Raw genomic sequence first — 24,283 nt, 5'->3', positions numbered from 1 at the left:
TCAAGTCGCTAGTGAAAGAGAATGACATTTATTTGAAACTGGTGAAAGGTCCTGAAATGCATTCAGATATCTGCCAAAGCTGTAAAAATAAGCACAGAATATACAAAATAAACATGACTTTATTTTAACCTTTTGAAAATGCCTCTTCTCCTACTACCCACTGATGTAACACACTTTTTCTTCACCCCAGCACCTGCCTAATCTTGCCTCTGTGTCCTTTTGCAGAATGGTGACAGACGTGCAGCTGGCCATATTTGCCAACATGCTTGGCGTCTCCTTGTTCCTGCTAGTGGTGTTATACCACTACGTTGCTGTGAATAACCCCAAGAAGCAGGAGTAGAGTTGTACAGTATGACTGCAGAGGTCAGTGAGGTCAGACACTGTTTGCGTTTTTTTCTTTTAACATTGTCATTTCTGATGTTGATCATCATAAAATAACAAATTGGACAAAAGCAGGTTTCTTTCAGTTTTTCTTTTTATTGTGTTTCTATTATGTATACCCCCATGTATTAAAAAACATGACTCAAATCCATCTATAACTGTTTTATAGTATGGCAGCTTTTACATTTAGTTAGTATAATTTTGGTGCTGCCAGTGCTACATTATTCTATTATTGAAGAAAAGTCTCTTCTACAGTTTTCAGTAAGTGTCATTAATAAAGGAAAATGCACAGAAATAAAGGTTATTGGGCTACATATATAGAGTTAATTTGTTCCATCCTAGTTCATGGCTGATCACTGAGCACTACTAAAAATCTGGAGGAATAATTACAAACAAACAGGATTTTAAGGTTTAACAACTGTGAAACGACTGAGGCTTTCTTTTCCTCCCCACAGATGAGATGGATGTCAAAACCACCACCTTGATTACATCATCCCCCTCATCATCTCCTCTTTCTAAGAGGTGTAATTTCTGTTTGCACAAGGATCTTTTTTCTTTTTCTAATAAACATGTTTGAATTTGAATTTCTACAGTCTTTGAATTTTTTCACCTGCTCTGTACACATGTAAACATTTGTTATGCAACTTTAAAATACATGGAGTTTATTGCAGGTTATTTATACTTCCAAATTTAAACACAGTTTTGTTCATCACAATCTTTGCAAAAAAAACCAAAACACGAACGCTAAATGAATAAATATACACATGTACATATAAAAGGAAGAAAAGTTAAAAGTTAATTCAGTACAAACGGGTTACTATTTAGGTGTTCACTCCATTTGGATGCATCACGTTTCCTTCATTAACCTCACTGAGTGCATTTTGCAGCATTAACTTAACCCTCGACTTCCATAAGCCTCACACAAAGCTTGTTTTAGCTTCAGCAATTTTGGTTTCTTATACACATAATACATTATTTTAAACCTGCACGCAGGAGGATTTTATAATGTGACATTTACTTTTATGGTGAGTAGAATCACAAAAACTAAAAAAAAAAAAAAAAGGCCAAGTAGGTGAAAACCATTTTATGAACAGTATGTGCAAATCACAAAAGTGGAATAAATACACTCATCTCACATTTGTTAAACATCCACAATAGAGATAATGAGATTATAAAGTTGCTATTGTGCTTATGAGTCTAAATAAAAATCAGCCCTTCCCTGTAATTGTACAAGTGGCTGCCTAATAAAATATTTAGCAGTGCATAACAGTATTGGTCGGTATCTGAGGGGAGCAGCAAGGACCAGAAAAATGCAACTTAAATCACAAAAACAGGAAATGTGAGGTACAATTATGGTAGCTGAAATGTTCAAGGATGTTTCAAGTCTGCATTCTTGAGCAGCTGGAAAAATTTGAAAAGATTGAACCACTCCCCCAATACAGCTGCTAATGTAATGTCATAGAGCAAGGCACTTAACCTTCAGCTATTCCAGTAAAAACAAAAGCTGCTCAGTAGTTGTAACAGGTAATTCTAGGTTCTAAATGTTGCCCAAAAAGGCTAAAAACAATACGATTAAACATAAAAAAATTTATTTATATTGCACATCATCATGCCCCAACCAATCCTCCACTGGTGACAAGCCCCTCTCACATTTTGAAGTATTCAATTGCTCAATATGATATTTTTAGGCTGTCGGTTTCCTAGGCTTCTCCACACAGGGTTACTGTCTCACACATGTTCACAGTGTCAGGCACAGTCACTGGAGTTTCCTCCGCCTTTAAAGACAACATCACACAGCCTAGTCATCTTTTAGTTATTCATATTAAATTATAGCTTCAATCTAAATGTACATTAACAACAAGAAGTGTGCACATCGGTTTTCACCTGTTGTTGTGTTCCCATGTCCTCTGCTGCACTTTCTATGATAGCACTTTCTTTGCACGTGATACTTCTGTCTGTGCTTTTCTTCATTAAAGCTTTAGAGGCCAGCTGTATGGCAGCTTCTTTCTCAGATACACCTGCAGAATGGAATAACAGAGGGAAGCAAAGAATATGTGAGATGTCCACTGTAATAAGGGAAATGGGAGTATTAAGTAAAACTTGATGGTGACATTGTGGATTTAAGGACCAGTACTTCAGAAATTGTTACATTTTAGTGGACACAAAATTATGTAGTGCAGTAATAAAATGCTCCAGCAGGAGGCAGTTTATTAAAGTCCATTTCTGAGTCTAAAGACTGCTGGGTTCCATCTGTTTATTTTTACTCTTTTCAATTCAATTTTATTTATACAGCGCCAAATCACAACAACAGTCGCCTCAAGACGCTTTATATTGTACAGTAGATTGTACAATAATAGATACAGAGAAAAACCCAACAATCATATGACCCCCTATGAGCAAGCACTTAGGCGACAGTGGGAAGGAAAAGCTCCCCTTTAACAGGAAGACTCTTGTGTCTGGTTGATGTGAATGAGAGGGGATTGCAGTGTATGGTCACAGATAGCGTGTTGCCTGGATTAAACAAGACCAGTTACACTCAGTTCAGCTCCATATTCCAAAGTTTTGAAGCTGAAATTAATCTTTATTTATGTCATGCTGGGCCTTGGCGCAGCTCTTCAGTTCACTACATCACAGAAATCAGCTCACGCCCCTTCCTTAAGCTGACTTTCTTCTGACTGGCTGCTGATTGCAAACAAGAGATCTGAGCAGCAAGTGGGTAGGGCTTTCTTGCTCAGAGCCAGAGCTATGTGCCTGGGTTGACCATCATAAATTATATATTTTTCCATTCTCATATATATATCACTCTTACATACATGGGCCTCAGAGAAAGTTTTACTTATATTTATTACAAGCATTCGGCACTGTAGCGGTAAAACATGTTGTTTAAGATGGTGGATAACCTGAGGGACTGTGTCAAGGTGTCACTAAAATAAGCATGTGTATCATTCAAAACTTGTAGCAGAGCTCAAGAATAAAAACATTAAGCTAATGTGCCTAATAGGTCCACTCTGAAGCATCACTATGCTAACATATGCTAATTACCACTAAAGTAACTTCTACATCTGCGGATCAAAGCCAGGTGGCAAACACCATAGTAATTAGAAGGGGGAAATGTATGACTGCACCAAAAACAGCTGTTGAAATATTTCACTTAAAATCAGAAATGTCCACCTCATATTAGCCAGTGTCAAAATCAGGGGGTGACTGAAGTCATTCTACCACTTGGGGATCCTGAATGTGTGTCCTTTATATGGATGTACAGATCTGAGCTTCAAAAGTGGTATCTGAAAATTCTCTGGATGTCATTCAAAGTTATCTCATTACATTTCATGCACACTGTGGTCAGATGCACAAATAAGCACAATCATGAGTTCTATGTTGTTGTTTTAGAAACGATTCTCCTTTAATATCAAGTAAAACATACTTTTATGAGATGCCTTCATGTCACTTATCCCCATTTTTAACTGATCATTGGTCAGCTCATCTCTGTAATCTATGTCATAAACAGCCCAGAGCAACAAGCAGGTGTACATGCCTGACAATGACAGGTGTCTGTGGAAGCCAGGTCTGAGCAGCTTCCACACCTTCATGGTAGCAGACACCTCTTTACCTCCTGGTGGGTTATTGCTAGATGGAGATGCTTTATTGTTGTGTTTGGGAGGTGCGTCAGTCGACCCCATCCTTCGGATGGGAATGCGGCTGACGTGGGGCTGCAGCTCACACCTGGGCAGGCGACAGAGAGGTTAACATTTTCGCTATTCAAGAAAGAAAATATCAGCATGAAGAAGGGGTTTCCAGTGTGGTTTTCATTTCATTTTTCAGATCCCAGCCTTTGCTGACTGTTTTGGATTCAAATTATTACAATGCAAAAAAAAAAAGAAAAAAGATAGGGCTTACTTGCTAAATTTGATGGAGGAAAGGATGTGTTCAGGCCCCTGGTCTTTAGCAGTCTGTGACACATGGAGACATTACAACAACACATCATAGTCTAAGTGTATATTAATACGGGACAAAGTGTTAATAATGGAAATGTGAATTTGCTCAGTGAGTGAGCCAGCAAGGTAACCTAACCTCTCTACCAGCTTCTGTGGGAGGATGAGTGATTGTAAGAGTTCGGCACCCTCTCCCTATGTGCCCAGGACGTACAGGTAGAGGCATTCTGGACCAGACCGCAGAACTGGGTCCACCAGTCTCAAGGTCCGGGCAGCTAATGCCTGTCAACCACATGAAGACACATAAATAAACAGAACAAAGAGAAGAAAGGAGAAACAAAGAGTGGAAGATGAAACACTAAGTATCTGATTTATAAAACTTAAGATTTAAGCCATTTAGTGTGTGTATGTTTAAAGTATCACAATTATGCTGGCAAAAACCAAATATGTTGAAATAACTGAATGTCCTGTAATATCTCATAATCTACATATACTCCTAACTAAGTTTAAGTGGTGAGAGTTTTGGTGTTGATCTTTTCCTTGACGTGAAAGTTGAAAAATAAAGATCACAATCAGAGTCAAAAGAGAGCAAAAGGACCCACACTCTGTAGCTGCTTGACAAACGGATAGTTTTTATTCCAGAGGTTAAACAGAGAGGCGCTAAAAGACAGCGGCACATTCAAGAAAGGTGACAATTGTAGAGACGTTACAAGGACAAACACATAACTGTAGTCTGGTATAGAAGGTTAGCACCACATTGAAGGAAACGGCACAATTCTCATAAGGAGTATAAAGCCGAAAGACCTACTGAGAATGTGACTATGCATACAGTGTTTTCACCTAAAGCTGAGTTCGTCATTTTCAATGAAGACGTAGACGCTTTAAGGCTGAAACAACTGGGACACAGAACATCATAGCTCACAGTGAGAAAGCAGGAAAAAAACAACAACTACAGAACACTCCTTCACCATTTAGCAGGGCACTGATCTAAACTGATAGATCGTAACTCCACTGAGCTGAGGCTACACTAAAACCTTTAGTACAGTAATATTAGATGAGACTACTGTCCAGTAAGCACAAGACAACCATCAGATTTGCAGGGTTTTCTGAGCTTCTCTAACTTAAGAGAGCTGACATTTGAAGCTAATGCCGTGTTCAGACTATACGATACCAGGCTGGTCAGATCTGAGTCACGTAAAGCATCGATTGGAGGTTGGGAACAAAAATGAGAGTAACGCATGCCAATAGGGTGTCATGATAGACAAAAAAAAAGCTATGTGCCAACAAAAGGGCTAGCATATAAGGTAGGTGTACTATTGCATACATTACAAAAGAGAGAATGATGTTCCAGTATAGTTAGGAAGAAGTGTGAGAAGCAGTAACACAAGATAGCCAGCGTCATAGACACTCCTTTGTTTGCTGTTCTGTTGACACTCTTATTTAAAATCAACTGTACCTCCAATGATATCACACTGATTGTGAAAGAAGAGATGAACAAGATTTTATAACTCTTAACCACCTGACACATCGACCACTGCGACAGACTGAAGTATCATGTAGTCTGAGCCCAGCGTGAGTATTAAGGACTGTTTCTACAAGAGCTTTTTATTTGGCTTAACAACGCTTGAATTCGCAAGAAATTTATGTTGTGAGATCACTGCAACTTAGGCAAGTCACACTGAATATGAAAGACAGATGAAGAAGAAGGATATATACCCTATAAGATCACAATAGGAGCAGGACCTTCAAAACCTACTGCTTACAACAAAGCAAGGCACAGCTTAACTACAATGTGTAACAGCACTGGATCAGACAGTAGCTACAGTGAGCAAAGGCCAGATATTCTGAAAGCTATTTTGATCCCTTAATGGTCTGGTTTGTTTGCTCCTTCTAAAAAAGAAGAAAAAATAAATAAATAATAATTCACTTCTGCATGTTCAGTGCAACATAAACGGCCGGTCCTAAAACACAGACCATCATCAAGTACTTGGATAACAGCACGCAAAAAACGAATTACAGACAAGTTACTATAATTCCACAATAGATGAGTAAAATCTTAGACAACATGGCAGCTTCTCATGACTGCTTACCACAAGATATATTAACTCTAGCCGTCGACAGCCTACTACACACCTGCCACGATCGATTTACACAAGGAACATGTCTATCTGCTTGAACAAATTAGGATAAATATTATCTTCATCGGTTTAAGGAAACATATAATACATAAACAAACAAAAAGTCTTCACCATATTTACACCAGACCAGTGTTAGTGTCATATTAAAAAAACAATAAACACCTGCCAGTCAAACTGGTTATAAGCTAAACTCATTCTTTTCATATAATACTACTTGCTGGCAAATAGCCCCACAAATCAACCGTAGTTATCCCAAAGCAGCTACAAGATTGCAAAATCCATAATGAGGTCTCCACACAGGAAGTGAGTGACATGGTGACCAAAGTCAACGATAATCAGAGAAATTGTAGCTATCACCAATGAGAGGGAAGGATGCTGTTTACTGATGTATGAGGATGGTAAATGCCAACGAATGAGCCGCACAACGTTTCCTGTGTGGGTGCCCCTTAAGGACTTAAGCTAATGAGGGTACACAGTTTCTGGCAGTAGGCTATGCTGTGATTATAACGTCATGACCAATGTTGGTCCGACATTGGAATGATGCAGGTTTTTGTTTTTATTTATTTTTAATGGTATTTAGATAATGAAAAACTGACTTGTGTACAAAAATCTAAAAGCAAACCTTTGAATGTCACTTTGAATCATAAGAAATTAAAAAAAGCTATTTAAATGTTTAGCCTCAAATGACAGTATAATGTGATCGACTTGTGACATCGTTTTACAAATCAACATTAAAGTGAAACCCAAAGACAACAGAACAGATCAGAGGGTGCTTTGGAAGGCTTTTAAAGAAAATAAAGTCTGACTGTGTTCAGTCTATAAAAATATGTCTCAAAAGTCAAATAAAACCAATAAATAATTCAAACATTAAACGCATCACAAAAGCAACTGTGCGAATAAAGAAGAAAATCTCCCGGCTACTTTCAAATGGTGAGCAGAGTAACGTGGTAATTAGCTTTAGCTTATTATTGTATACAGAAAAAGCTTCGTCTGGATCCATATTATAATATTATGATGTCTACGGATAACATCTACTGTGTGCTCTGAACGTCTTATAGGACAGCAGATATTAGGTACCCAAGCAAATATCCCCATTTACTAACCAGTCTGCTATGTTTATCAAAGAGCCAGAGGACAGTGCGGCAACCAGCACTTGATTCAAGGTCGGTGAGAAAAAGCATTTCAGTCATAGCTGAGATCTGAGGAACACATTCGCTCTCAAGTGAAAGTGTTATTTACCTTAAGGTGCTGAAACTGTAGACATGTAATTACTGTGCAGAAAGAAAAAAAATTATTTACTAGCACCAGTGATGTTTTGCACGCACGCTTTGACCTACATGGACTACCAGGCTGGTTTCTGAAAAGACAATCTCACTCAATCATCTCGCACAAGGACATGTGCCCAGTGTTTCATGGTTTAAGTCAGATTCAGTCCGGGGTGGGCCCAGTTGGACTGCTGGCGGCCGGCGGTAAGCTCTGAAGGAGCAGGGGACTCAGTTTGGAGAGCAGCCCAGGGCGGGGCAGGGCCTGCAGGGATGGGAGCAAGGTGGAGAGGCTGGGGGGCTGGAGGGAGTACAGACCTGTCATACTGACGGAGGCCGGGAGGGGACAGGAGCCTGCTGCACACACTGAGGAAGATGAGGAGGACGAGGAGGAAGGGGGTGAGAGTGGGGGACGAGCGGGTGTGTGGCTGTTGCTGGGAGACCGGAGGATGAAGCGGTGGTGATGGGGGGGGCGTCTCTTCTCCTGGGGCTTAGTGTCTACAGAGAGGGAGACACATACACCTGCTCAGAGACGTGCAGGGACCGTAGGGATACACAAAGTGGCTGAAACTACCCTGCATGCACTGAGAACAAAGTCATTACAGGTAACGCAAAGTAAATGCAAAAAAACTCATGAAAGCAAACTGAAATTCTTTTGGTACACAGGGTTTCTGCCAGGAAAGAGAAAAGGAAGACAATCGCTATATCTTTTTTCACACTTCCAGCATGAAGAGAAAGTAAAAAGCATGTAGGTGCGATATAACCAAAATCTCATATCCCGATATAAGACCTTTATCGTCCCGACAACGATATATGTCACAAAAATTTGACATTTTCTGTAAATTCTGTAGTACAGTTTTCTGGTCCGTGTCAGACTTTTCATAACCAAACCATGTCCATGCTACAGAGGTAGCCCCTCGTTTAGGAATAAGGTCCTCGATTTGTTTTGACTGGTCCTTCTGTTTGTCATCATTTCAGTTTATTTTGAAAAATCTCAACAGATCTTCAGCTTTATTGTGAAAGGTTAATGTGGAAAAATAAACAAGCAGACAGCGGAGCCACAAGCTGGGTTTACCGTCATTGCCGCTAACGACAACGCATAAAAAAAGTTGCTTATCCATCTGTAGTGTGGTTATTTTAAATGTAAGAGAAAGAGGGAACGTAAAGAAATTAATATAGCCACTACAGTGACCATCAAAACGATGAAAAAACATTGCCGTAAACAGTTTATTTTGTGACACCACGAAACAAACGATAGCGTAAAATGAAACAATAGATGTTTTTATATCGTCATCCGATATATATCGTTATATTGAACAGACCTAAAAGCATGCATGCATATACAAGCTGGAGAACACCAAAACATATTCAACTCTATTGAAATAAAGTGATGAAGGATATATCTTACAGTGATTAATGGACCGAAATGGATGAATATGAGCAGAGTAAGTAAAACAGAATAAAGTCATAACATTTGCCAGGTTCTTTAATGCCCTTTAATAATTGTGGATCTCCTTTTTCTCAGAGACAAAAATCAGGTAAAAAACAAAAAAATGTAATTCTTTGTTTTTACATTCATCAGGTCCCAATCAGCCCAAATAGCAAGGAGAAATTAAAAATACATGCCACGAAAGAGTTGGGGTCTTAGGAGGTTAAAAATGTAATTAACTTATAATTGTTAAATTGTTTATCTGATGCCTTTATCTGCCAACTTTATTTTCATATTTTTCTATCTGAAACAACAGGAAAGCGGTTAAAAAGATTTTTTTTCTGTCTCTGATGATTGCTGCACCCAACCATGTAGCACAGGGGTGGGCAACTCCAGGCCTCGAGGGCCGGTGTCCTGCAGGTTTTAGATGTGTCCTTGATCCAACACAGCTGATTTAAATGGCTAAATGACCTCCTCAACATGTCTTTAGGTTCTCCAGAGGCCTGGTAATGAACTAATCATTTGATTCAGGTGTGCTGACCCAGGGTGAGATCTAAAACCTGCAGGACACCGGCCCTCGGGGCCTGGAGTTGCCCACCCCTGATGTAGCAGAATACAGGCATTGTGAGGAGCCAAAAAAGTAGTGATGCTTATCACGTCCAATATAGCGGACAGCTCGACATGCCCATGATGTCACGTGCAAACCCTTTATACACTGGTGGAAACCCTGGTACATGTGTTATTGAGACAGGGACGCGTGTCTATTCTGCACTCATCATATTTCTTTAAAAGGAGAAAAGAAACTTGATAACTCTAACTAACTCTAAACATCATGTTAGAATACTGTATTATCCATACTGTGAGAAAAATTTCTTTAGGGTAAGGACACAGCAGCAGGAAAAGGGGTCATGCAAAGGTCATGCGGGGGTAATGTGGGGGATGTTACAGGTCGTTAACATCCAGGACACCAAGCTCATCCCAAACCTTGCTGCCAGTTTCACGTCACGCGCAGCAAACCAGAAACTAACATTCACGCAGACAATAACACATCAGCCAGCCTTTCTGAACAGCTCCAACAGCAACGAACAAGAGGTTGAAGAAAAGGAAAGAGAAGAAAATGAGAAAGAGAGAGACCATAAGAGAGGATTTGTGATACAGAGAGAGAGAGAGTGGAGCAGAGGACCACTAAAGGAGATGTGACTTAAGAAAAAAAAAAAAAAAAGGCAGCCACAGCACAGGCAGATAGTTGGGAATTCAACTTACCTCTGACTGGCCCGAGTGTTTTGTTGCCTCCACGTCCGCTGCTGTTGTGCTGTGTATGAGTTCGGGGTGGCACCCGAAAGTAAAACTTGGGGAATTGTGCATCTTCGGCGAGGGTGTTTGGCTGCTGCTACTTTGGCTGTTGCAGCGGACGCGGCTGAAGGTGTTCTCCGATGCAGATCCAGACAGACAGCTAGTAGGAAAATGAAGAAATCACAGAAATCCATGACCCAGCTGTTATCTTTGGACAAACTAAAGGCATCCAAGTTAAAAAAATGTGTGGGAACTCACTTGTTAAAGCTCTTTGGTGGTGACACCTTGCTGCCATTGTGGTGTATTCGTGGGGGAGGGTTGGCATGGATGTGAGTGTTCAGTCCTTTGGTGTTGCGGACGTGCTTGAGGATCCAGGCTCGCAGATTTGTCAGACAGGTGTGCTCAGAAAGCACCAGTCGCGGCCAAGGGTTACACTCTGCCATGTCCAGGGCAGAGATCGCCACAGCACGCCCCACCTGATGGCATCACCCAAATTTATTTCAGAACTGATATAGATGGGCACACTTTGTTTACATAAATTGCCAAATTTCTTTAACATGTCAGGGTAGGTGTACAGTACTGTCTTGAGACACATCTCATTTCTTTATATTTTGTAGAAAAATGGGAAACAGGTGCAATGATTTATTAAAATGTGCAAATATAGATCCGGGTTCTGGGGAGGCCAGTCAATGACTGACAGTGTTCCACTGTGTTTTTCTGTCCAGATATGTTTTTCCTACACTTTCCAGATGGTATTGATTTAGGTCATAGATTTAGGTTCTATTTGTTGGAGGAGGAGGGTCGGTGCATACAAGTGCTTTATCGGTCATTAGCAACATAGTTTCTCTTTCTAAATATTTGATTTGCCAAATACTTTGTAACAACATCTAAGTAATATAATCTGCTCTCTAGTGAGTCTTTCATCCTGCCGAATAACTCTAACTCCATTGTCTTGATGTCAAGGTAACCCTCGTTTTGCTCTATAGCTTCAGTGAGCTCATCACATGTGTCTTAACCGGTTCCACATACAGTATGCTGCAGGCTGTGGTTAGTGTGCTTTCAAAATAAGAGCAAGTAGGCCTTGTCTTTGAGATGTTGCTCTCACTAATCAATAAAAAAAATGAAAATAGAAAATTCTAATGTGAGGTGACAAGTATGCTTGAAGGGGATGGTAATACACTTAGACTTTACTTGGGAGGTATGTCCATGGGTGGGAAATAATTCAAAGAAAAGTGGAGCATAATATGATATGATATGATATGATATGCATGTGTGTGTTATATATGCGCTTCCTACCTGCTCAAATATTTCTGGAGTGTATTTTGGAGGGAAGGATGGAGGTGGAGGGGGGGTAGCTCTTCCGTTGTCATGGCAGGCAGGTGGGATTGTATTCATGGTTTTTCCTGTGTTATAGTTGCACTCCAGAGTGTAACTGGTCGGTACCCAGTTGCAGAAGCAAGATAAAATATAAAATTACAACACAAAAGCATTACTGTGTTTCCAAGGCTTTTTGCAACTTAATTTGTACTGGGCCCACAAAATCTGCACTTGGTCATTATGGCTAATTCGAAACTGAGTAAAAATTCTGGAAATCACACTTTAAACACCTGAAAAATGACTACATAAACTTCCTACACCGAACACAGATTGCAGCAATGTCATAAATCTAATGTCTGACCTGTGAAGCAGCCCTATTGCCTTGTGAATGGCAACCCGACCGCTGCCTTCTTTAGATTGGCCATCTCTCTTGTCTCGTGCGTACATGTTTTTCTCAGAGAAGTTACAGCCCAGAAAATCAAAGTGGGCAGAATTCACAGCGATCAGCCTTGGATACAGCATGTTCTCGACCTGCGGCAAGAAAATCACAGCAATTCAGACACACGTGACAGAAAGTATTACAAATGTAATGTAGAAAATGTTTTTCTAAAAAAAAAAAAATTTCAATGAAAGAAAAGTAAAAAACAAATTTGAATGTTATTTGACAATTTTGCAAAAGTACTGCAAAGTAATGGATAAAATGCATTCATTATTACCTGCTGGCTCTCATCAGGAAGGCTATTTCCATACATGAAACACCCACGTTTAGACGCGTGCCCATGCAAGTCGACATAATATGCCACACCCCCCTCCTGTGGTGGCACCGACTCCTGTTCCTCCACCTGTGGTACTGCTAAATCTCCAGCACCTGGAACTACAGTCTCTGTGGAGCTCGATGAGCTGTTCTGATCTCCCTTCTCCGCCTCTGAGGTAGCCCAGGCGTTTTCCTCCATCATCATGGGGACCTCTGGCTGCGCAGGATTTGCATCTTTCTCAGCGTTCCGTTGGTTTAAGGTGACTTCGAGGGCAGTGAGGGGAGGTGCTTCATGCTGATTTGCAGGTTTTGTTTTAGCAGCTGGGGGCTCTGTATGGGTGGGGCCGTTAGAACGAGTGCTTGGCTGTGTTTTGTGCAAGCGGTTGTGTGTGTGGTGGTAGAGCAACAGTGTTTTGGCTGCATAGATGGACGGGTGTAACTCGGGGCTGGGGTTCAAGTATTGTCTATTCAGGTTCACACCCCTGGAATCCGTCCTTTAAAAAAAAAAGAGAAAGTAAAGAATCTTTTATTGTCGACAAGTCTAAACCCAGCAGAGAGTATTTTGTACACTTCACCTCTGCTATATTTAACATGTGAGCTATTTTATACATTATTACACGGTGATGTTTAGATTGTACAGAGGAACACAGGTCTGGGAATCAAAAGAAGAGGCAGCATACCACTAACATGCCAAGAAAGCAGCGTCACCATTTACTGACACCTCAGTGCATCATTCTCTGAGACACAGGGACATCTGGTAAAAAGGTCACCACATCTCACCTCTGCTGGCTCTTCTAACCTCCTTATGACTAGTAGCAGTGATGAGCCTAAACTAAACTCAGCTGTGGTCGACTTTCCCTTCCAGTTTGATTTCCAGAATCTTATCATTTGTACCAAATGCAGTTTCCATAACCAGAATAGAGCCAGGGTTTCCATCACTGTATTTTAAGTTGTCACATCTTGAAAGATATTGCTTTTTTATTTATTTAACGCAAGCAATTTATCGTCTGTACACAATAATTAAACATAAAACCTCAAAACTGAAAAAAGTTAAAATATTAAAGAAGAACCAGGCTAAAACCAGATTATGACTTAATGATATTTTACTCTGTCTTCCTGTGTCCACTAGGTCTACCATGATTTGGTGCTCTCTCATTGGTGTAGTCTAAATTATTGCTGGGAATGTGAAAAAAACTCTCCAGTGTCTCTTATTCTCTCACCCCTGTGTCAGCATATACATATCTTCACAGTGTTACAGCAGATAGCAGGTGGGCAGCTTTCCATTAACTGAGTGCAAATGCGCCTGCATTAAATTGCACGTAATTTCTGAGTAGGTCGTAGTCACTGGGCTTTTTTCCCCCTGAGTGATAACTGCATAGGGCTTGCAGAAACCTAATTTTTCCAGCTGGATTTCTTGATTTCTCCTAAAACGAGCAGGTTCATTGGCCACACACATGCATAAATTAGTTCTTATATAAGTTTTAAATGTATGCACATGTTAGCAGAGACATTCAGTTGATATTGACAATGAATGTTGTGAAGTAGGGCTGCACGATTTTGCATAAAATGAGAATCACGATTTTTTGGCTTAGAATTGAGATCACGATTCTCTCACGATTTTCTTTTCCAGTATAAATATTTATTGCACTTATTAACTGCACATCAACTTCGTAACAGTTGAGACTGAACATAAAAACAATAAATAAACATAAAAACAACAAATGTCTCACGTTTTGTTGTTGCCGCAAAATGTTGTACTGCTTGAAATTCCGTCTCCATCGTTGCTCGACGCTGCGTGTATAGAGCAGGTAGTGTAACAATAGAAAAATAGTTGCGGGACAGCACTGTGTAGCGTTTGTCTAGGGTGTTGATCATTTTCCTAAATCCCTCGTTTTGCACAGTGTTGATGGGAGCCATATCTTTGGTCAGGTGATAAGTGATAGCCTCCGTAATTTCTTTGTGCCTGCGGAAGTTCGACGGGTATAGGAAAGTGCTGTATAAGGTTCCCGTTATTGGTGTTTGGGTGGTTGACCGGGACGGATTTTCTCATGTCACTTTCTCGTCATCCCTGACGTGCTCTCCGTTGTTTTTCCCCCTGATAATTTTAGCATCACACGGCACAGCTTCTATATCACGTGGTATAAGGCTCCGCCCTTGTCATTTGTTGAGCAGGAAGAGTGAGCGCTTGTTTTCATGCAGATTACGTCCCGGATCAAAATGCGGTACAATCGTGGTTGTCGTTTTAATCGTTGTCATTTGGAAATGAGATCGCACATAAGTATGAATCGAGATCGCGATTTTCTAACGATTAATCGTGCAGCCCTATTGTGAAGGCAAAGTAAGAGGAAGATATGCACATAGTAATACAAAAACTAATGGTCATTGTAAAAATTCAGACACATTTGCACTGTAGCATCAGGTGCCATATCCCCATTGGTTGCCTGGTCTTCAGACAAACTTTCCATTCAAATCAAAATTTCATTAGGAAGCCAAAAAACAAAGATTTTGAACACACAGAATGCTTATTTTTAATAGGATATATCCATTGTATTTGCAGTACATATGGGTCTACAGTTGTAAGACTTCCTATGCAGAAACACAGAGCTAATCATCTTATACTAGCAACTGTTAACTGCTGTGTAGCCTTTTAACAGGCTCAACATCAAACCAACTTGCTTTGTGACAATAATGAAAGAACATTGTAGCACAACAATACATTGTAGCACATTTCCAGACTATAATTGTGGTACACACTACTCACATTATTATTGAGAGGAAACGCTCTCATGTCTCATTTAAGGATGTGGATGAATGTGAAACTCTTACCTGTAGTGTCCACGGACAACCCCGTCTGGGTTCAGCATGGGAATGAGCTTGAACACAAACATGTTGCGCAGCGCGTGTGCACGTGGGTCATCTCTTCTCAGGATGAAGTTGAGGAAACCGTTAAACACAAATGATGAGGGAGTCTCCCCAGGGTGCACCCGACTGCTGAGAAAAAACACCTGGGAACACACACAGACACGCAAATACCAAGAGTGAACGTTCCTGTTTAAGGTCAGAGTCTTATAAATTATCATTAAAGGTCCCAATCTACAAAACACTGGAAGTGATTCACAGCCATGTGGCAACTGGAGATCACAGAAAGTCAAGGATATTCAGCGACTTTAAGAATACCAATAATTGACATTTGTACTGGTAGTAAATACATTAGGGGTTTACCTAGGCAGCCAAAACCTGGAATTTCTGCAAGTGAACAGTCTTCAGCTTAAAAGTAATGCACAATGAGCAACTCACTTCCAGTGTGGATGCAGCTTAACAAAAAGCCAGTTAAGTTTAAATTAAAATGATCATTTCTTTACTTGTGGTAAAACAGTCCTTTCTAAGGTGGGAAAATTGCTGCTGACAATCCACATTATTACATTTAGCATCTATATTAGCAGCATGCTATAACTCGCTACATCAGACTCACCGAGGAAGAAACAAGCAGCTATGGGTTGATTATGTGCGAATGTACTAGTTTACTCTTTTCTTCATGGGGGGAGGCTAACTGCTTGGAGGTGGTCTAGGTGCCCGGTTTCGGAAGAATGTGCATTGTGACTTTGCTTCACAGATCATACTTTACACACGGGAATGTATTTAAAAAAAATCTCATAATGGTCTAAAACTAACTTTCATAATAGGGGACCTTTACAGAATAGTGATTGTTTTGTTTTTGTGTATGATTAAATGATACCCTTTTGCCAGGGAAGCGGTGTGGTCTTGGAGTGTTGGTGTCAGGAAACAGCTTGGGCAGACGGGCTTCCCGTTCATCCTGCATCCCGCTGCAGTTGGTCACAGTGAGAAGGTCCACCCTATTGCCATCTAGAGAGTGGCATAGCAACTCCCTATGATAATACACAGTGCCTGGAGTACTAAGCAGTGGGAGCAGTGCAGGAAAGAGTTTAAGGAAAAAAAATGTTAGAGAACTGTACACATTTAAGGTACTTTGACAAAGAAAAGATTCCAAATTTGTGTGTACATAGTTGTGTCTTTTGTGCGCTTTACCTGGTCGGACTGAGCTGAGCAGCCCTGGGGTAGCTCTGATCCAACTGCTGCAGCATCTCCTGGCACTCTGTGTAAGAGAATGGGTAGCAGAAGGAGAAATAGGTGGTAGCCCCTCTCACCTCCAATAGCCGGTGAGTGAATGAAAGGATGAACTGGTTATCTACAATCTGAAAAGCAGCAGAAGAAAAGAAGAAGAATGATATTTATAGATGGATAATAATAGCCTGACAGGCAGTACTCTGCCTCACAGAGTCCTGTTGCCCACATCCTCTCTGACAGGCTCAGAGAGTGAATATCTACCTCAGATGTTGGTCTGTCTCGTATCCTTTCCCAGCGGATTTTGCCCGGTAAAGTGCGTACGAGAGGAGCCATGCCTTGGCTGTAGAGTTTCCTCTGATTGTTCATGTTCATCACATTGATCTTCAGTAACTTCCCAGGTGCTGCCCCCTTCACACTGAAGTAAAACCATGATCTGAAAAACCACAACATGATACGGGATACTTTAAGTCATCTAATGTGGTAAAGTTGGTGTGGCACGAAAAATTAAATTTTGGTTACCTGTTTCCGTTCTCGTGCTCTGTGCCGGCACAGTCTGGCTGCGTCCACACATTGAACTCATAATCAGGGGTGAGGCTTGACCCAGAGGAGGAGCTTCCACTAGAAGGTGTGTCAGAAGAAAGGCTGGAGTTGCCCTTCTCCACCTTCTCCACACGTGCCAGGTTCCCTGAGTCAAACTTGGAGCTAAACACAATATTCCCAAAGCGAGCCTCCATGGCTCTGAACTCTGGACTCTTTCACTTTTCTTTTCTGTGAAGTGCCCGTCAGAGTTCTGACACAGATCACCTGTCATGAAATTAGGGTTACAAAAATATGTTAACACTGGGCAAAAACATAAAAGGGAAAGGAGGTATAACCGGCTACAACAGGGGTTTTATGTATATGTAACGTATTTCTCAAAAACATAATAAACAAAGAATTTTATACAGATGTAATATACCATAATACTAGTTTTTGATTGTAAGACTAAACAGCGACATCTCGAGGCCATTACAGAAACTACAACGATGGCCACAACCAACAACACAAAACATTTTCTACAATTACAAGCTTTATACGTGTAGCCATTGCTGTACATTGGTTGCTTACTGTTTCCTTATCATTAACAAAAACGCGAGTGAAAGTCTCTCCAACAAGATGAAATAACGTTTCAGTGTATCAACAACAAGCAATAACAACAACAGCTGACCGAGAAATCGAGGGCAGCGTAAAAAGGGGGAGTGAACTAACGGCTGCAAGCATTACAGTCGGTTCATAAAAAGATTTCACATGATTTAAGGCAAATTAGCAACCGCTAGCTAAAATCGATTACACAGCTAATAGCCAGTGTCCTTCCTTTATTAATGTTCCACACAGCTAGCATACCTTTCTAAGCTACGGAGGCTAACTTAGCAACGGAACTAGCAGTCATTGCTCTGAAGGAATCTGTTTTTTTTTAATTATTCTACGTTTTTGGTCCACACACTACCTCGACACCTAATCTGCATCAGCGTCTTTATGTGAAAATATAAAATGTCAATTTTACCAGCCTATTTTCGATCGATGTCCATTTTTGTTTCACCGTCCTTCTCAACCCTCAATTCATAGCTCTGTATGCTGCGTTCAGGGTTCTCTGGAGAACTGACACTGCCTGGAAATTTCCTTGTGTCTTAGCCTAACAAATTGCAGGCGAAACGTTTTAAAGTCATTCTGTGCATTTGGTCTGCTTATTACAGTGGACATGCAAAAATATAATCAAAATATAAGTAGATTTATCTTTAAAAAAACCAGCAATTAAAGTTACCAACTTTGTTGTTCTTTTCCTTATGAAACAGCGCAATAAAGAAACGTAATCTTAGTGTAGGCTTACTTTATTTAAAGGTCTCACGCATTATTTGGCTGTAGCATTGCAGTGACATTATGCACCCAGAATATCTCAAACCTGAAAGGCCTGTTCTACAAAGCAGACCTGGGGTTAATGGTCACCACCTCCTTACCTCATATGTGTGTGTGTGTGTGTGTGTGGGGGGGGAGCTACAAAAAGTCTGAATAGTGCTTATTAATATATGATGGGGTCTAATTAGGATTTTGTAGGTAAGGAGAAGAAATTTTAAATTTAATTTTGGATTTAACAGGGAGCAAATGGAGAGAAGTCAGTATAGGAGAAATATGTCTTTCTTGTCCCTGTCAGAGCTCTCGCTGTAGTGTTTTGTACTACCGGGAGGCTTTTGGGGCTTTTTAGAGCAACCTTATAATAATGAAGCACACTAACTAACAATTAATTCATTAATTCAGACTTATTACATAAGTTATATGCATAGTTAAACACTTAATGGTATTCAAAGCAACGAGCTTCGTTTGAAATAAAGTAATATTTTTATGTAATACCACAGGTAATAGACAAATATTTTGCTTATATTTAAATATCAAATTCAAACATTTTATATTGATCCTTTATTTGTTTATTTGTTTATTTATTTATTTATTTTTTAACAAAAAAAATTGTTGCAGCCAGGGGTAATAAAATGGATTCTCTTAGGCTGTTTTTATTTATAACAGCCTTCTTTTCCACTCAGTAACGGTTCTGTTATTAGTTAGCTTAGCTAATAACTAATGTTACTCCATAAGCAGCAACCAACCCAGTGAGGTCACTTTCTCTACTGACACAAGAGGGCGCTAAACCTGTTCAAAAAACTTTAGGTTTGTACGCTTATTTCTTAAATCCAGCTTCACGGACAGAGTTAAATTATTACTGTTTATCTATTACAGTGTTTTTTGTGTAAATTACCCTTGATACTTGTCGTGTTTCGTGTGCACTTTAATGCAGCTTTAAAAGCATACATACCTGGGGCTCACGTCACGTGTCACTGTTCTTCTGCGGCTCACCTTCATTGCTGAACATGGAATGTTCAAGGAGCGTGTTATTATTAGCGCTGTTTTGATTTGAGAAAGCAAGCAAGCAAGATATACCTGACTCAACTAAAGAAACAAGTGCAACAATGTTTCTGTAAGTACTTGCGTCCCCCTTTTTTTTGCTGCTTTTTCAGCAATTTAGCTAGCTAAAACACATATATCACTGCTATCCGGTCTTTGTTATGGTTACGGATTTGTTATGGGATTAAAAGGAATCATATTTAAAATTTCGAAACAAAATAGTTGGCGCAAGTACATTTTATGCATATTGTTAGTTTTTTCATAATGTTATTTATTTTTAAGGTTTCCCATTAGTACACTAGCTTTTTCCTTTTACTCCAAACAGGGGCCAAGCTCCCACGTGGTCAGACATGCCAAGGACCTATGGGCTCACTGGTCCAATCAGCGAGGATCTACCTGAAGAGGAAAACTTGATCCAGACCAGAAAACTGTTAGACACTATGAAGTCCTACAATGTATATGAAAACAACTTAGAGTTGGAGAACAGGTATTATACATAGTTTTTCCAGCCCTGTTTAATGTTGCATCACCTTGAGAAAGAGTCAGTGCAAGCAGTTGACTGCATAGCACCCCTCACTTCGGAGAAATTTAAAAATGCTCTGTTTCATCTGCAGAGAAAGGGTTGTTAAAAGACTGGAGTCCCTCTTTAGGGATTGGCTCAAAGAAATGTGCATAGAAATGGTAAGAATTTATCTAGTTTTTTTTTAAAAAAGAATCTCCAAATCTGAAAAACAAAGAGAGTTGCACAGGGTTGATTTTGATAGGTAATGTCATTTGATTTTTAGAATGTACCTAAAGTGGTTACAGAAAAAGTTGGAGGCAAGATCTTCCCATTTGGCTCGTATCATCTGGGAGTTCACTCAAAGGGTAATTACCCAGACATTATTTAATGTTGTTGTGCAATTAAACATTGCACGTCTTTGTGATTATACGGCATCTTTCAGTGCTAACTTTCTGTAAGAACATGGTGAAAGGACAGTAGTTAGCTCTTTCCCTGGCTTTGCTTTTATCTGAAATAGTGGCATTTTGACAGGTGCTGATATTGATGCTCTGTGTGTTGGACCTGGATTCCTTGAGAGAAAAGCCTTCTTCACCTCCTTCTTTGCAAAGCTGAAAGCTCAGAAGGAGGTCAAAGACATACAGGTCAGTCACATCACTGAGTCACTGTACAAAAGTTGAATGACATTTTGCTATTTTGTGCAAGCTGACGGTATCATTGTCCTCAGGCCATCGAAGAGGCTTACGTCCCGGTCATCACACTGTCCTGGGAAGGGATACAGGTAATTTGTTTAGAGAGCAAATTTTTTAATAATGCAGGATGATTCAGTGTTTTTGTATCTGTCTTAATCATGTTTTTGTGTTTGTCTTACTTAAAAGATTGACTTAGTCTTTGCTCTGCTGCCTCAGAGGAGCGTTCCTGATAACCTTGACCTCCTCAATAACAGCATAGTGAAGAACGTCGTAGATGCACGCTGTGTCAGAAGTTTCAACGGTAAGTGTCAGATTAAAATTTGGTAATTAAATTGCTAATTAGCACCTGACAGATCTTCTTGGCCTCCCCCCTTAAAAAATAAATAAATAAAACAAAATTCTACTTTTATTTCTTGTCTGTAGGCTACAGAGTTACAGAAGAGATTCTCAGGCTGGTACCCAATGTTCTCAACTTTAGGGTTGCTTTGAGAGCCATCAAACTATGGGCCAAACGTGAGTCGAACTTTCAACTTGCAAGATAATTACACATTTATATTCATATTGTTAAGCCATGTTGGCATTTCATTCGAGCACGCGCCTTACATTCTGAAATAAAAAATGTAGACCTTGAGTAGTTTACCTCCTGACACATCTGTTAGTATTTTGACATAGTCTTCTGTCCACAGGCCGAAAAATAAGTCATGATTTATTGTTTAGTGACACAGTGACTAGTACCTGTCCAAGTACCAATTTGAGTATTAGGAATTAGCAGGAGAATTAGGAAGCAGCAGCAATGCAAACTATAAAAGTCTTATCAAATACCTAAAGGGTGCTTTGAGATAATAATATAGATGCTGAAGTCTAATGTTCTCTGTTGTTTCCCTTCAGAGCGTAACATTTACTCCAACAAGCTGGGCTTCTTGGGCGGTGTATCGTGGGCCATAATGGTAGCCAGGATTTGTCAGGTGTACCCAAATGCTACCGCTTCTACCCTGGTGATAAAATTCTTCAAGATCTTCTCCATGTGGTGAGTTGTCTCACTTTTTCCTCATTTCATTGATGAAAAAAAAAAGTGTCAACACCCAATGCAAACAAGGATCAGCTGCCGTGAAACTCTCATATGTTTTGTCTCAGGGTGTGGCCGATCCCAATCCGCTTGATAGAAGTAGAAAAATGCACCTACAACCTTCCTTTTTGGGATACCAAGGTATGCCCAGCTAAAAAAAAAATCTGGTGGAGTCACCACCACCAGACGTTTAATAAATGAACATTTTCAAAAAGCACAAGTAAAACATGCTTCTGCATTTCCAGGTCAATCGATGTGACCGCTATCACCTAATGCCCATCATCACCCCAGCGTACCCGCAGCAGAACACCTCAGTCAGTGTTTCTCGGTCCACGTTTGCCATCTTGAATGAGGAGATTCATCGAGGTTAGAGATTATAAGCGCCATAAATACAAGCGTAATTTAACAGTCTTTGAACCTTTCTGTTTGCTCCAATGTGAAGAAACTGTTCACTGAGTTGAGTTGAACTGTTCAGACTGTTTCACTCACAACATCGGGATGTTCTTCTGTAAGCAAAGCGAGGGGGTTTAATTATACCTGGACTCTAACCACTTCTATTTCCTTCCTCATCCACAGGTCACGCCATCTGCCTGGAAATAGAGCAGAAAAAAGCAAAGTGGTCTGAACTCTTTGAACCAACTGACTTTTTCAAAAAGTACCAGTATGTATTAAGACATGTAAAGATGAAAATCGACATTGCCACACACAGAACACAACTGTCTTCCCCAATTTCCTTGTATTTTACCACACATCGATGTTTTGCACTCGTGTCTTCTGATTGTTCATTTGTACTTTGACAAAGAAAAGAGCGTTGTATTTGATGATGTTTGACTTTTTAAATTGTAATATTAATAAATTAAATGAAATTAACAGCTAAGGGCAGCACGGTGGCACGGTGGTTAGCACTGTTGTCGCACAGCAAGAAGGTCCTGAGTTCAATTCCACCATCAGGCCGGGGTCTTTCTGTGTGGAGTTTGCATGTTCTCTCCGGGTACTCCGGCTTCCTCCCACCGTCCAAAGATAGGTTAATTGAATAATCCAAATTGCCACTAGGTATGAATGTGAGTATGAATGGTTGTCTGTCCCTGTGTGTTGGCCCTGCGACAGACTGGCGACCTGTCCTGGGTGTACCCCGCCTTTCGCCCTATGACAGCTGGGATAGGCTCCAGCGCCCCCCACGACCCTGAAAAGGATAAGCGAATGGATGGAAATTAACAGCTATTTACATTTTAGTATCTTTACTGTATATAAAGGGCAAAATAAGAATGTTTTGTGCACACATTGTAATCTTACTCTATGTATTGTGTAAATTTAAAGTGGGTGGTTAAGCCGGGCTGTCTTATGTTATTCTTTTTTGAAAATGTCTGGGATGCCGACTGTACGATGATTGTAGAGAAAATGCACTGCTGTTATTCAATTTATATACAGGAAACCTGATTGGTTAAATGTAAAAAGTGGATCAGCTTTTGCCTGATACTGTGACGAATTTACTTTTGTACCTGACTTTACTGAACTGTGGTTGGACAAGTTTGGCTGTTTGCTGTCATGAATTGAAACGCGTTCAGTGAAGTCTGTTTGAGTAATTTGTAGGAAGCGGATCGTCTGTCAGTTTTTGTGGGGATTTTAAATTATTTGTTTGCTTTCTAAACGCTTGGTATGCTGCTTCAGACATACATTTGCATAATGGTGGGTTTGTTGAACAGATTTTGCTGTTTTCTGTCCATGATTCAAATATAAACTGAAACCTGTTGGGGTATTTGTAGTAGTTTCTCATTTATTCATCGCTATATGAGCTGCTGGACGGTTTGAGTCATTTTTGAGCTCCTGATATTCTCTGATTCTTTAATGCTTTCTCTAAACTCTTGTGGAATCTGTAGCTTCTATCATTTCTGCTGCACTTACATCGTCCTGTCTGAATAAATTCACCGTGTGTTCTGATCTTCTGGGTTACTTAATAAAATGGCAAATAAAAGGTTAATGGTGTAATCATCAGCTGTTGCTTTAAAGTGTGGTTTTGCTTGTTTGTTGCAAGGCCTACACCGAGTGCAGTAAAGGGGAAATCATCAGTGCGTCAGTATTCTCTCTGTTATGTGTACAGCGTTGTTACCCACTGTCCTGTTACACTGCCTGACTTGCTTTAAATATTGATTAGACAGTCAATCAGCTTCAAAAACAGGAAGCATGATTAATGTACGATTCCAGCATGTGTGGAGCCTATCGCCATTGTTCTGTCTCATGTTTCAAGGCACTACGCTGTGTTGGAAGCATCTTATACTACAGAAGAGAAGCGTCTCGAATGGTGAGTACATAGCGCAAAGCAAAACTGGAACATCTCATGACTTTGGGTATGAATCCTTCTTATGTGTTCCAGCACTTCTCTTAAAGGCTGAAAACTGTTTAATATTTCATTCCCGACTGCTGTAGCGCTGTCCTCTTTCTGAAAACTCTGTGTTGTTCGCTCTGGCAGGATTGGCCTTGTGGAGTCGAAAATCAGATTACTGGT

General features: G+C 40.2%; 3 protein-coding genes across 4 annotated transcripts in view; 2 read left to right on the top strand and 1 right to left on the bottom strand.

Annotated features, from left to right (window-relative positions):
• The first annotated feature begins 226 nt into the window (after positions 1-226).
• Positions 227-965, top strand: LOC146557409 (dolichyl-diphosphooligosaccharide--protein glycosyltransferase subunit 4). 2 transcript variants are annotated; one of them, XM_085248011.1, is made up of 2 exons: positions 227-363; positions 837-965. In XM_085248011.1, exon 1 carries the CDS (start codon positions 227-229, stop codon positions 338-340), a length of 114 nt encoding a protein of 37 aa, XP_085104137.1. In that variant the 3' UTR covers positions 341-363; positions 837-965. The 2 variants fall into 2 exon arrangements, with proteins under 2 accessions (XP_085104137.1, XP_085104138.1); XM_085248012.1 differs by having other exon boundaries at positions 227-372.
• A 45-nt stretch (positions 966-1,010) lies between these two features.
• LOC146557408 (cytosolic carboxypeptidase-like protein 5) lies at positions 1,011-20,262 on the bottom strand. The gene is given in 18 exon segments (XM_085248001.1): positions 1,011-2,156; positions 2,266-2,399; positions 3,917-4,104; positions 4,279-4,331; positions 4,453-4,595; positions 8,032-8,211; positions 10,406-10,474; positions 10,477-10,595; positions 10,694-10,911; positions 11,732-11,867; positions 12,114-12,283; positions 12,469-13,000; positions 15,333-15,511; positions 16,243-16,420; positions 16,554-16,720; positions 16,854-17,025; positions 17,112-17,396; positions 19,435-20,262. Coding segments are annotated over 17 exon segments (2,928 nt in total). The 5' UTR covers positions 17,327-17,396; positions 19,435-20,262; the 3' UTR covers positions 1,011-2,081.
• The window catches only part of LOC146557407 (poly(A) polymerase alpha-like), a 5,301-nt gene continuing 111 nt past the window's right edge, over positions 19,094-24,283 (top strand). Inside the window, exons 1-15 of the mRNA XM_085247675.1 lie at positions 19,094-19,289; positions 19,417-19,596; positions 19,849-20,010; positions 20,138-20,204; positions 20,309-20,390; positions 20,557-20,666; positions 20,750-20,803; positions 20,901-21,015; positions 21,138-21,227; positions 21,603-21,741; positions 21,849-21,921; positions 22,026-22,146; positions 22,357-22,441; positions 24,026-24,079; positions 24,248-24,281. Coding sequence (XP_085103801.1) covers positions 19,589-19,596; positions 19,849-20,010; positions 20,138-20,204; positions 20,309-20,390; positions 20,557-20,666; positions 20,750-20,803; positions 20,901-21,015; positions 21,138-21,227; positions 21,603-21,741; positions 21,849-21,921; positions 22,026-22,146; positions 22,357-22,441; positions 24,026-24,079; positions 24,248-24,281 — 1,194 coding nt within the window. The 5' untranslated portion in view covers positions 19,094-19,289; positions 19,417-19,588. The remainder of the gene's footprint in view (positions 19,290-19,416; positions 19,597-19,848; positions 20,011-20,137; positions 20,205-20,308; positions 20,391-20,556; positions 20,667-20,749; positions 20,804-20,900; positions 21,016-21,137; positions 21,228-21,602; positions 21,742-21,848; positions 21,922-22,025; positions 22,147-22,356; positions 22,442-24,025; positions 24,080-24,247; positions 24,282-24,283) is intronic.

Source organism: Mchenga conophoros, linkage group LG15 (assembly GCF_057382185.1).
Source record: "Mchenga conophoros isolate Kocher_MC1m ecotype Shallow Benthic linkage group LG15, M_conophoros_male_GT1.1, whole genome shotgun sequence".
Classification (NCBI taxonomy): domain Eukaryota; kingdom Metazoa; phylum Chordata; class Actinopteri; order Cichliformes; family Cichlidae; genus Mchenga; species Mchenga conophoros.
This window is presented reverse-complemented; position numbering and strand designations above follow the sequence as displayed.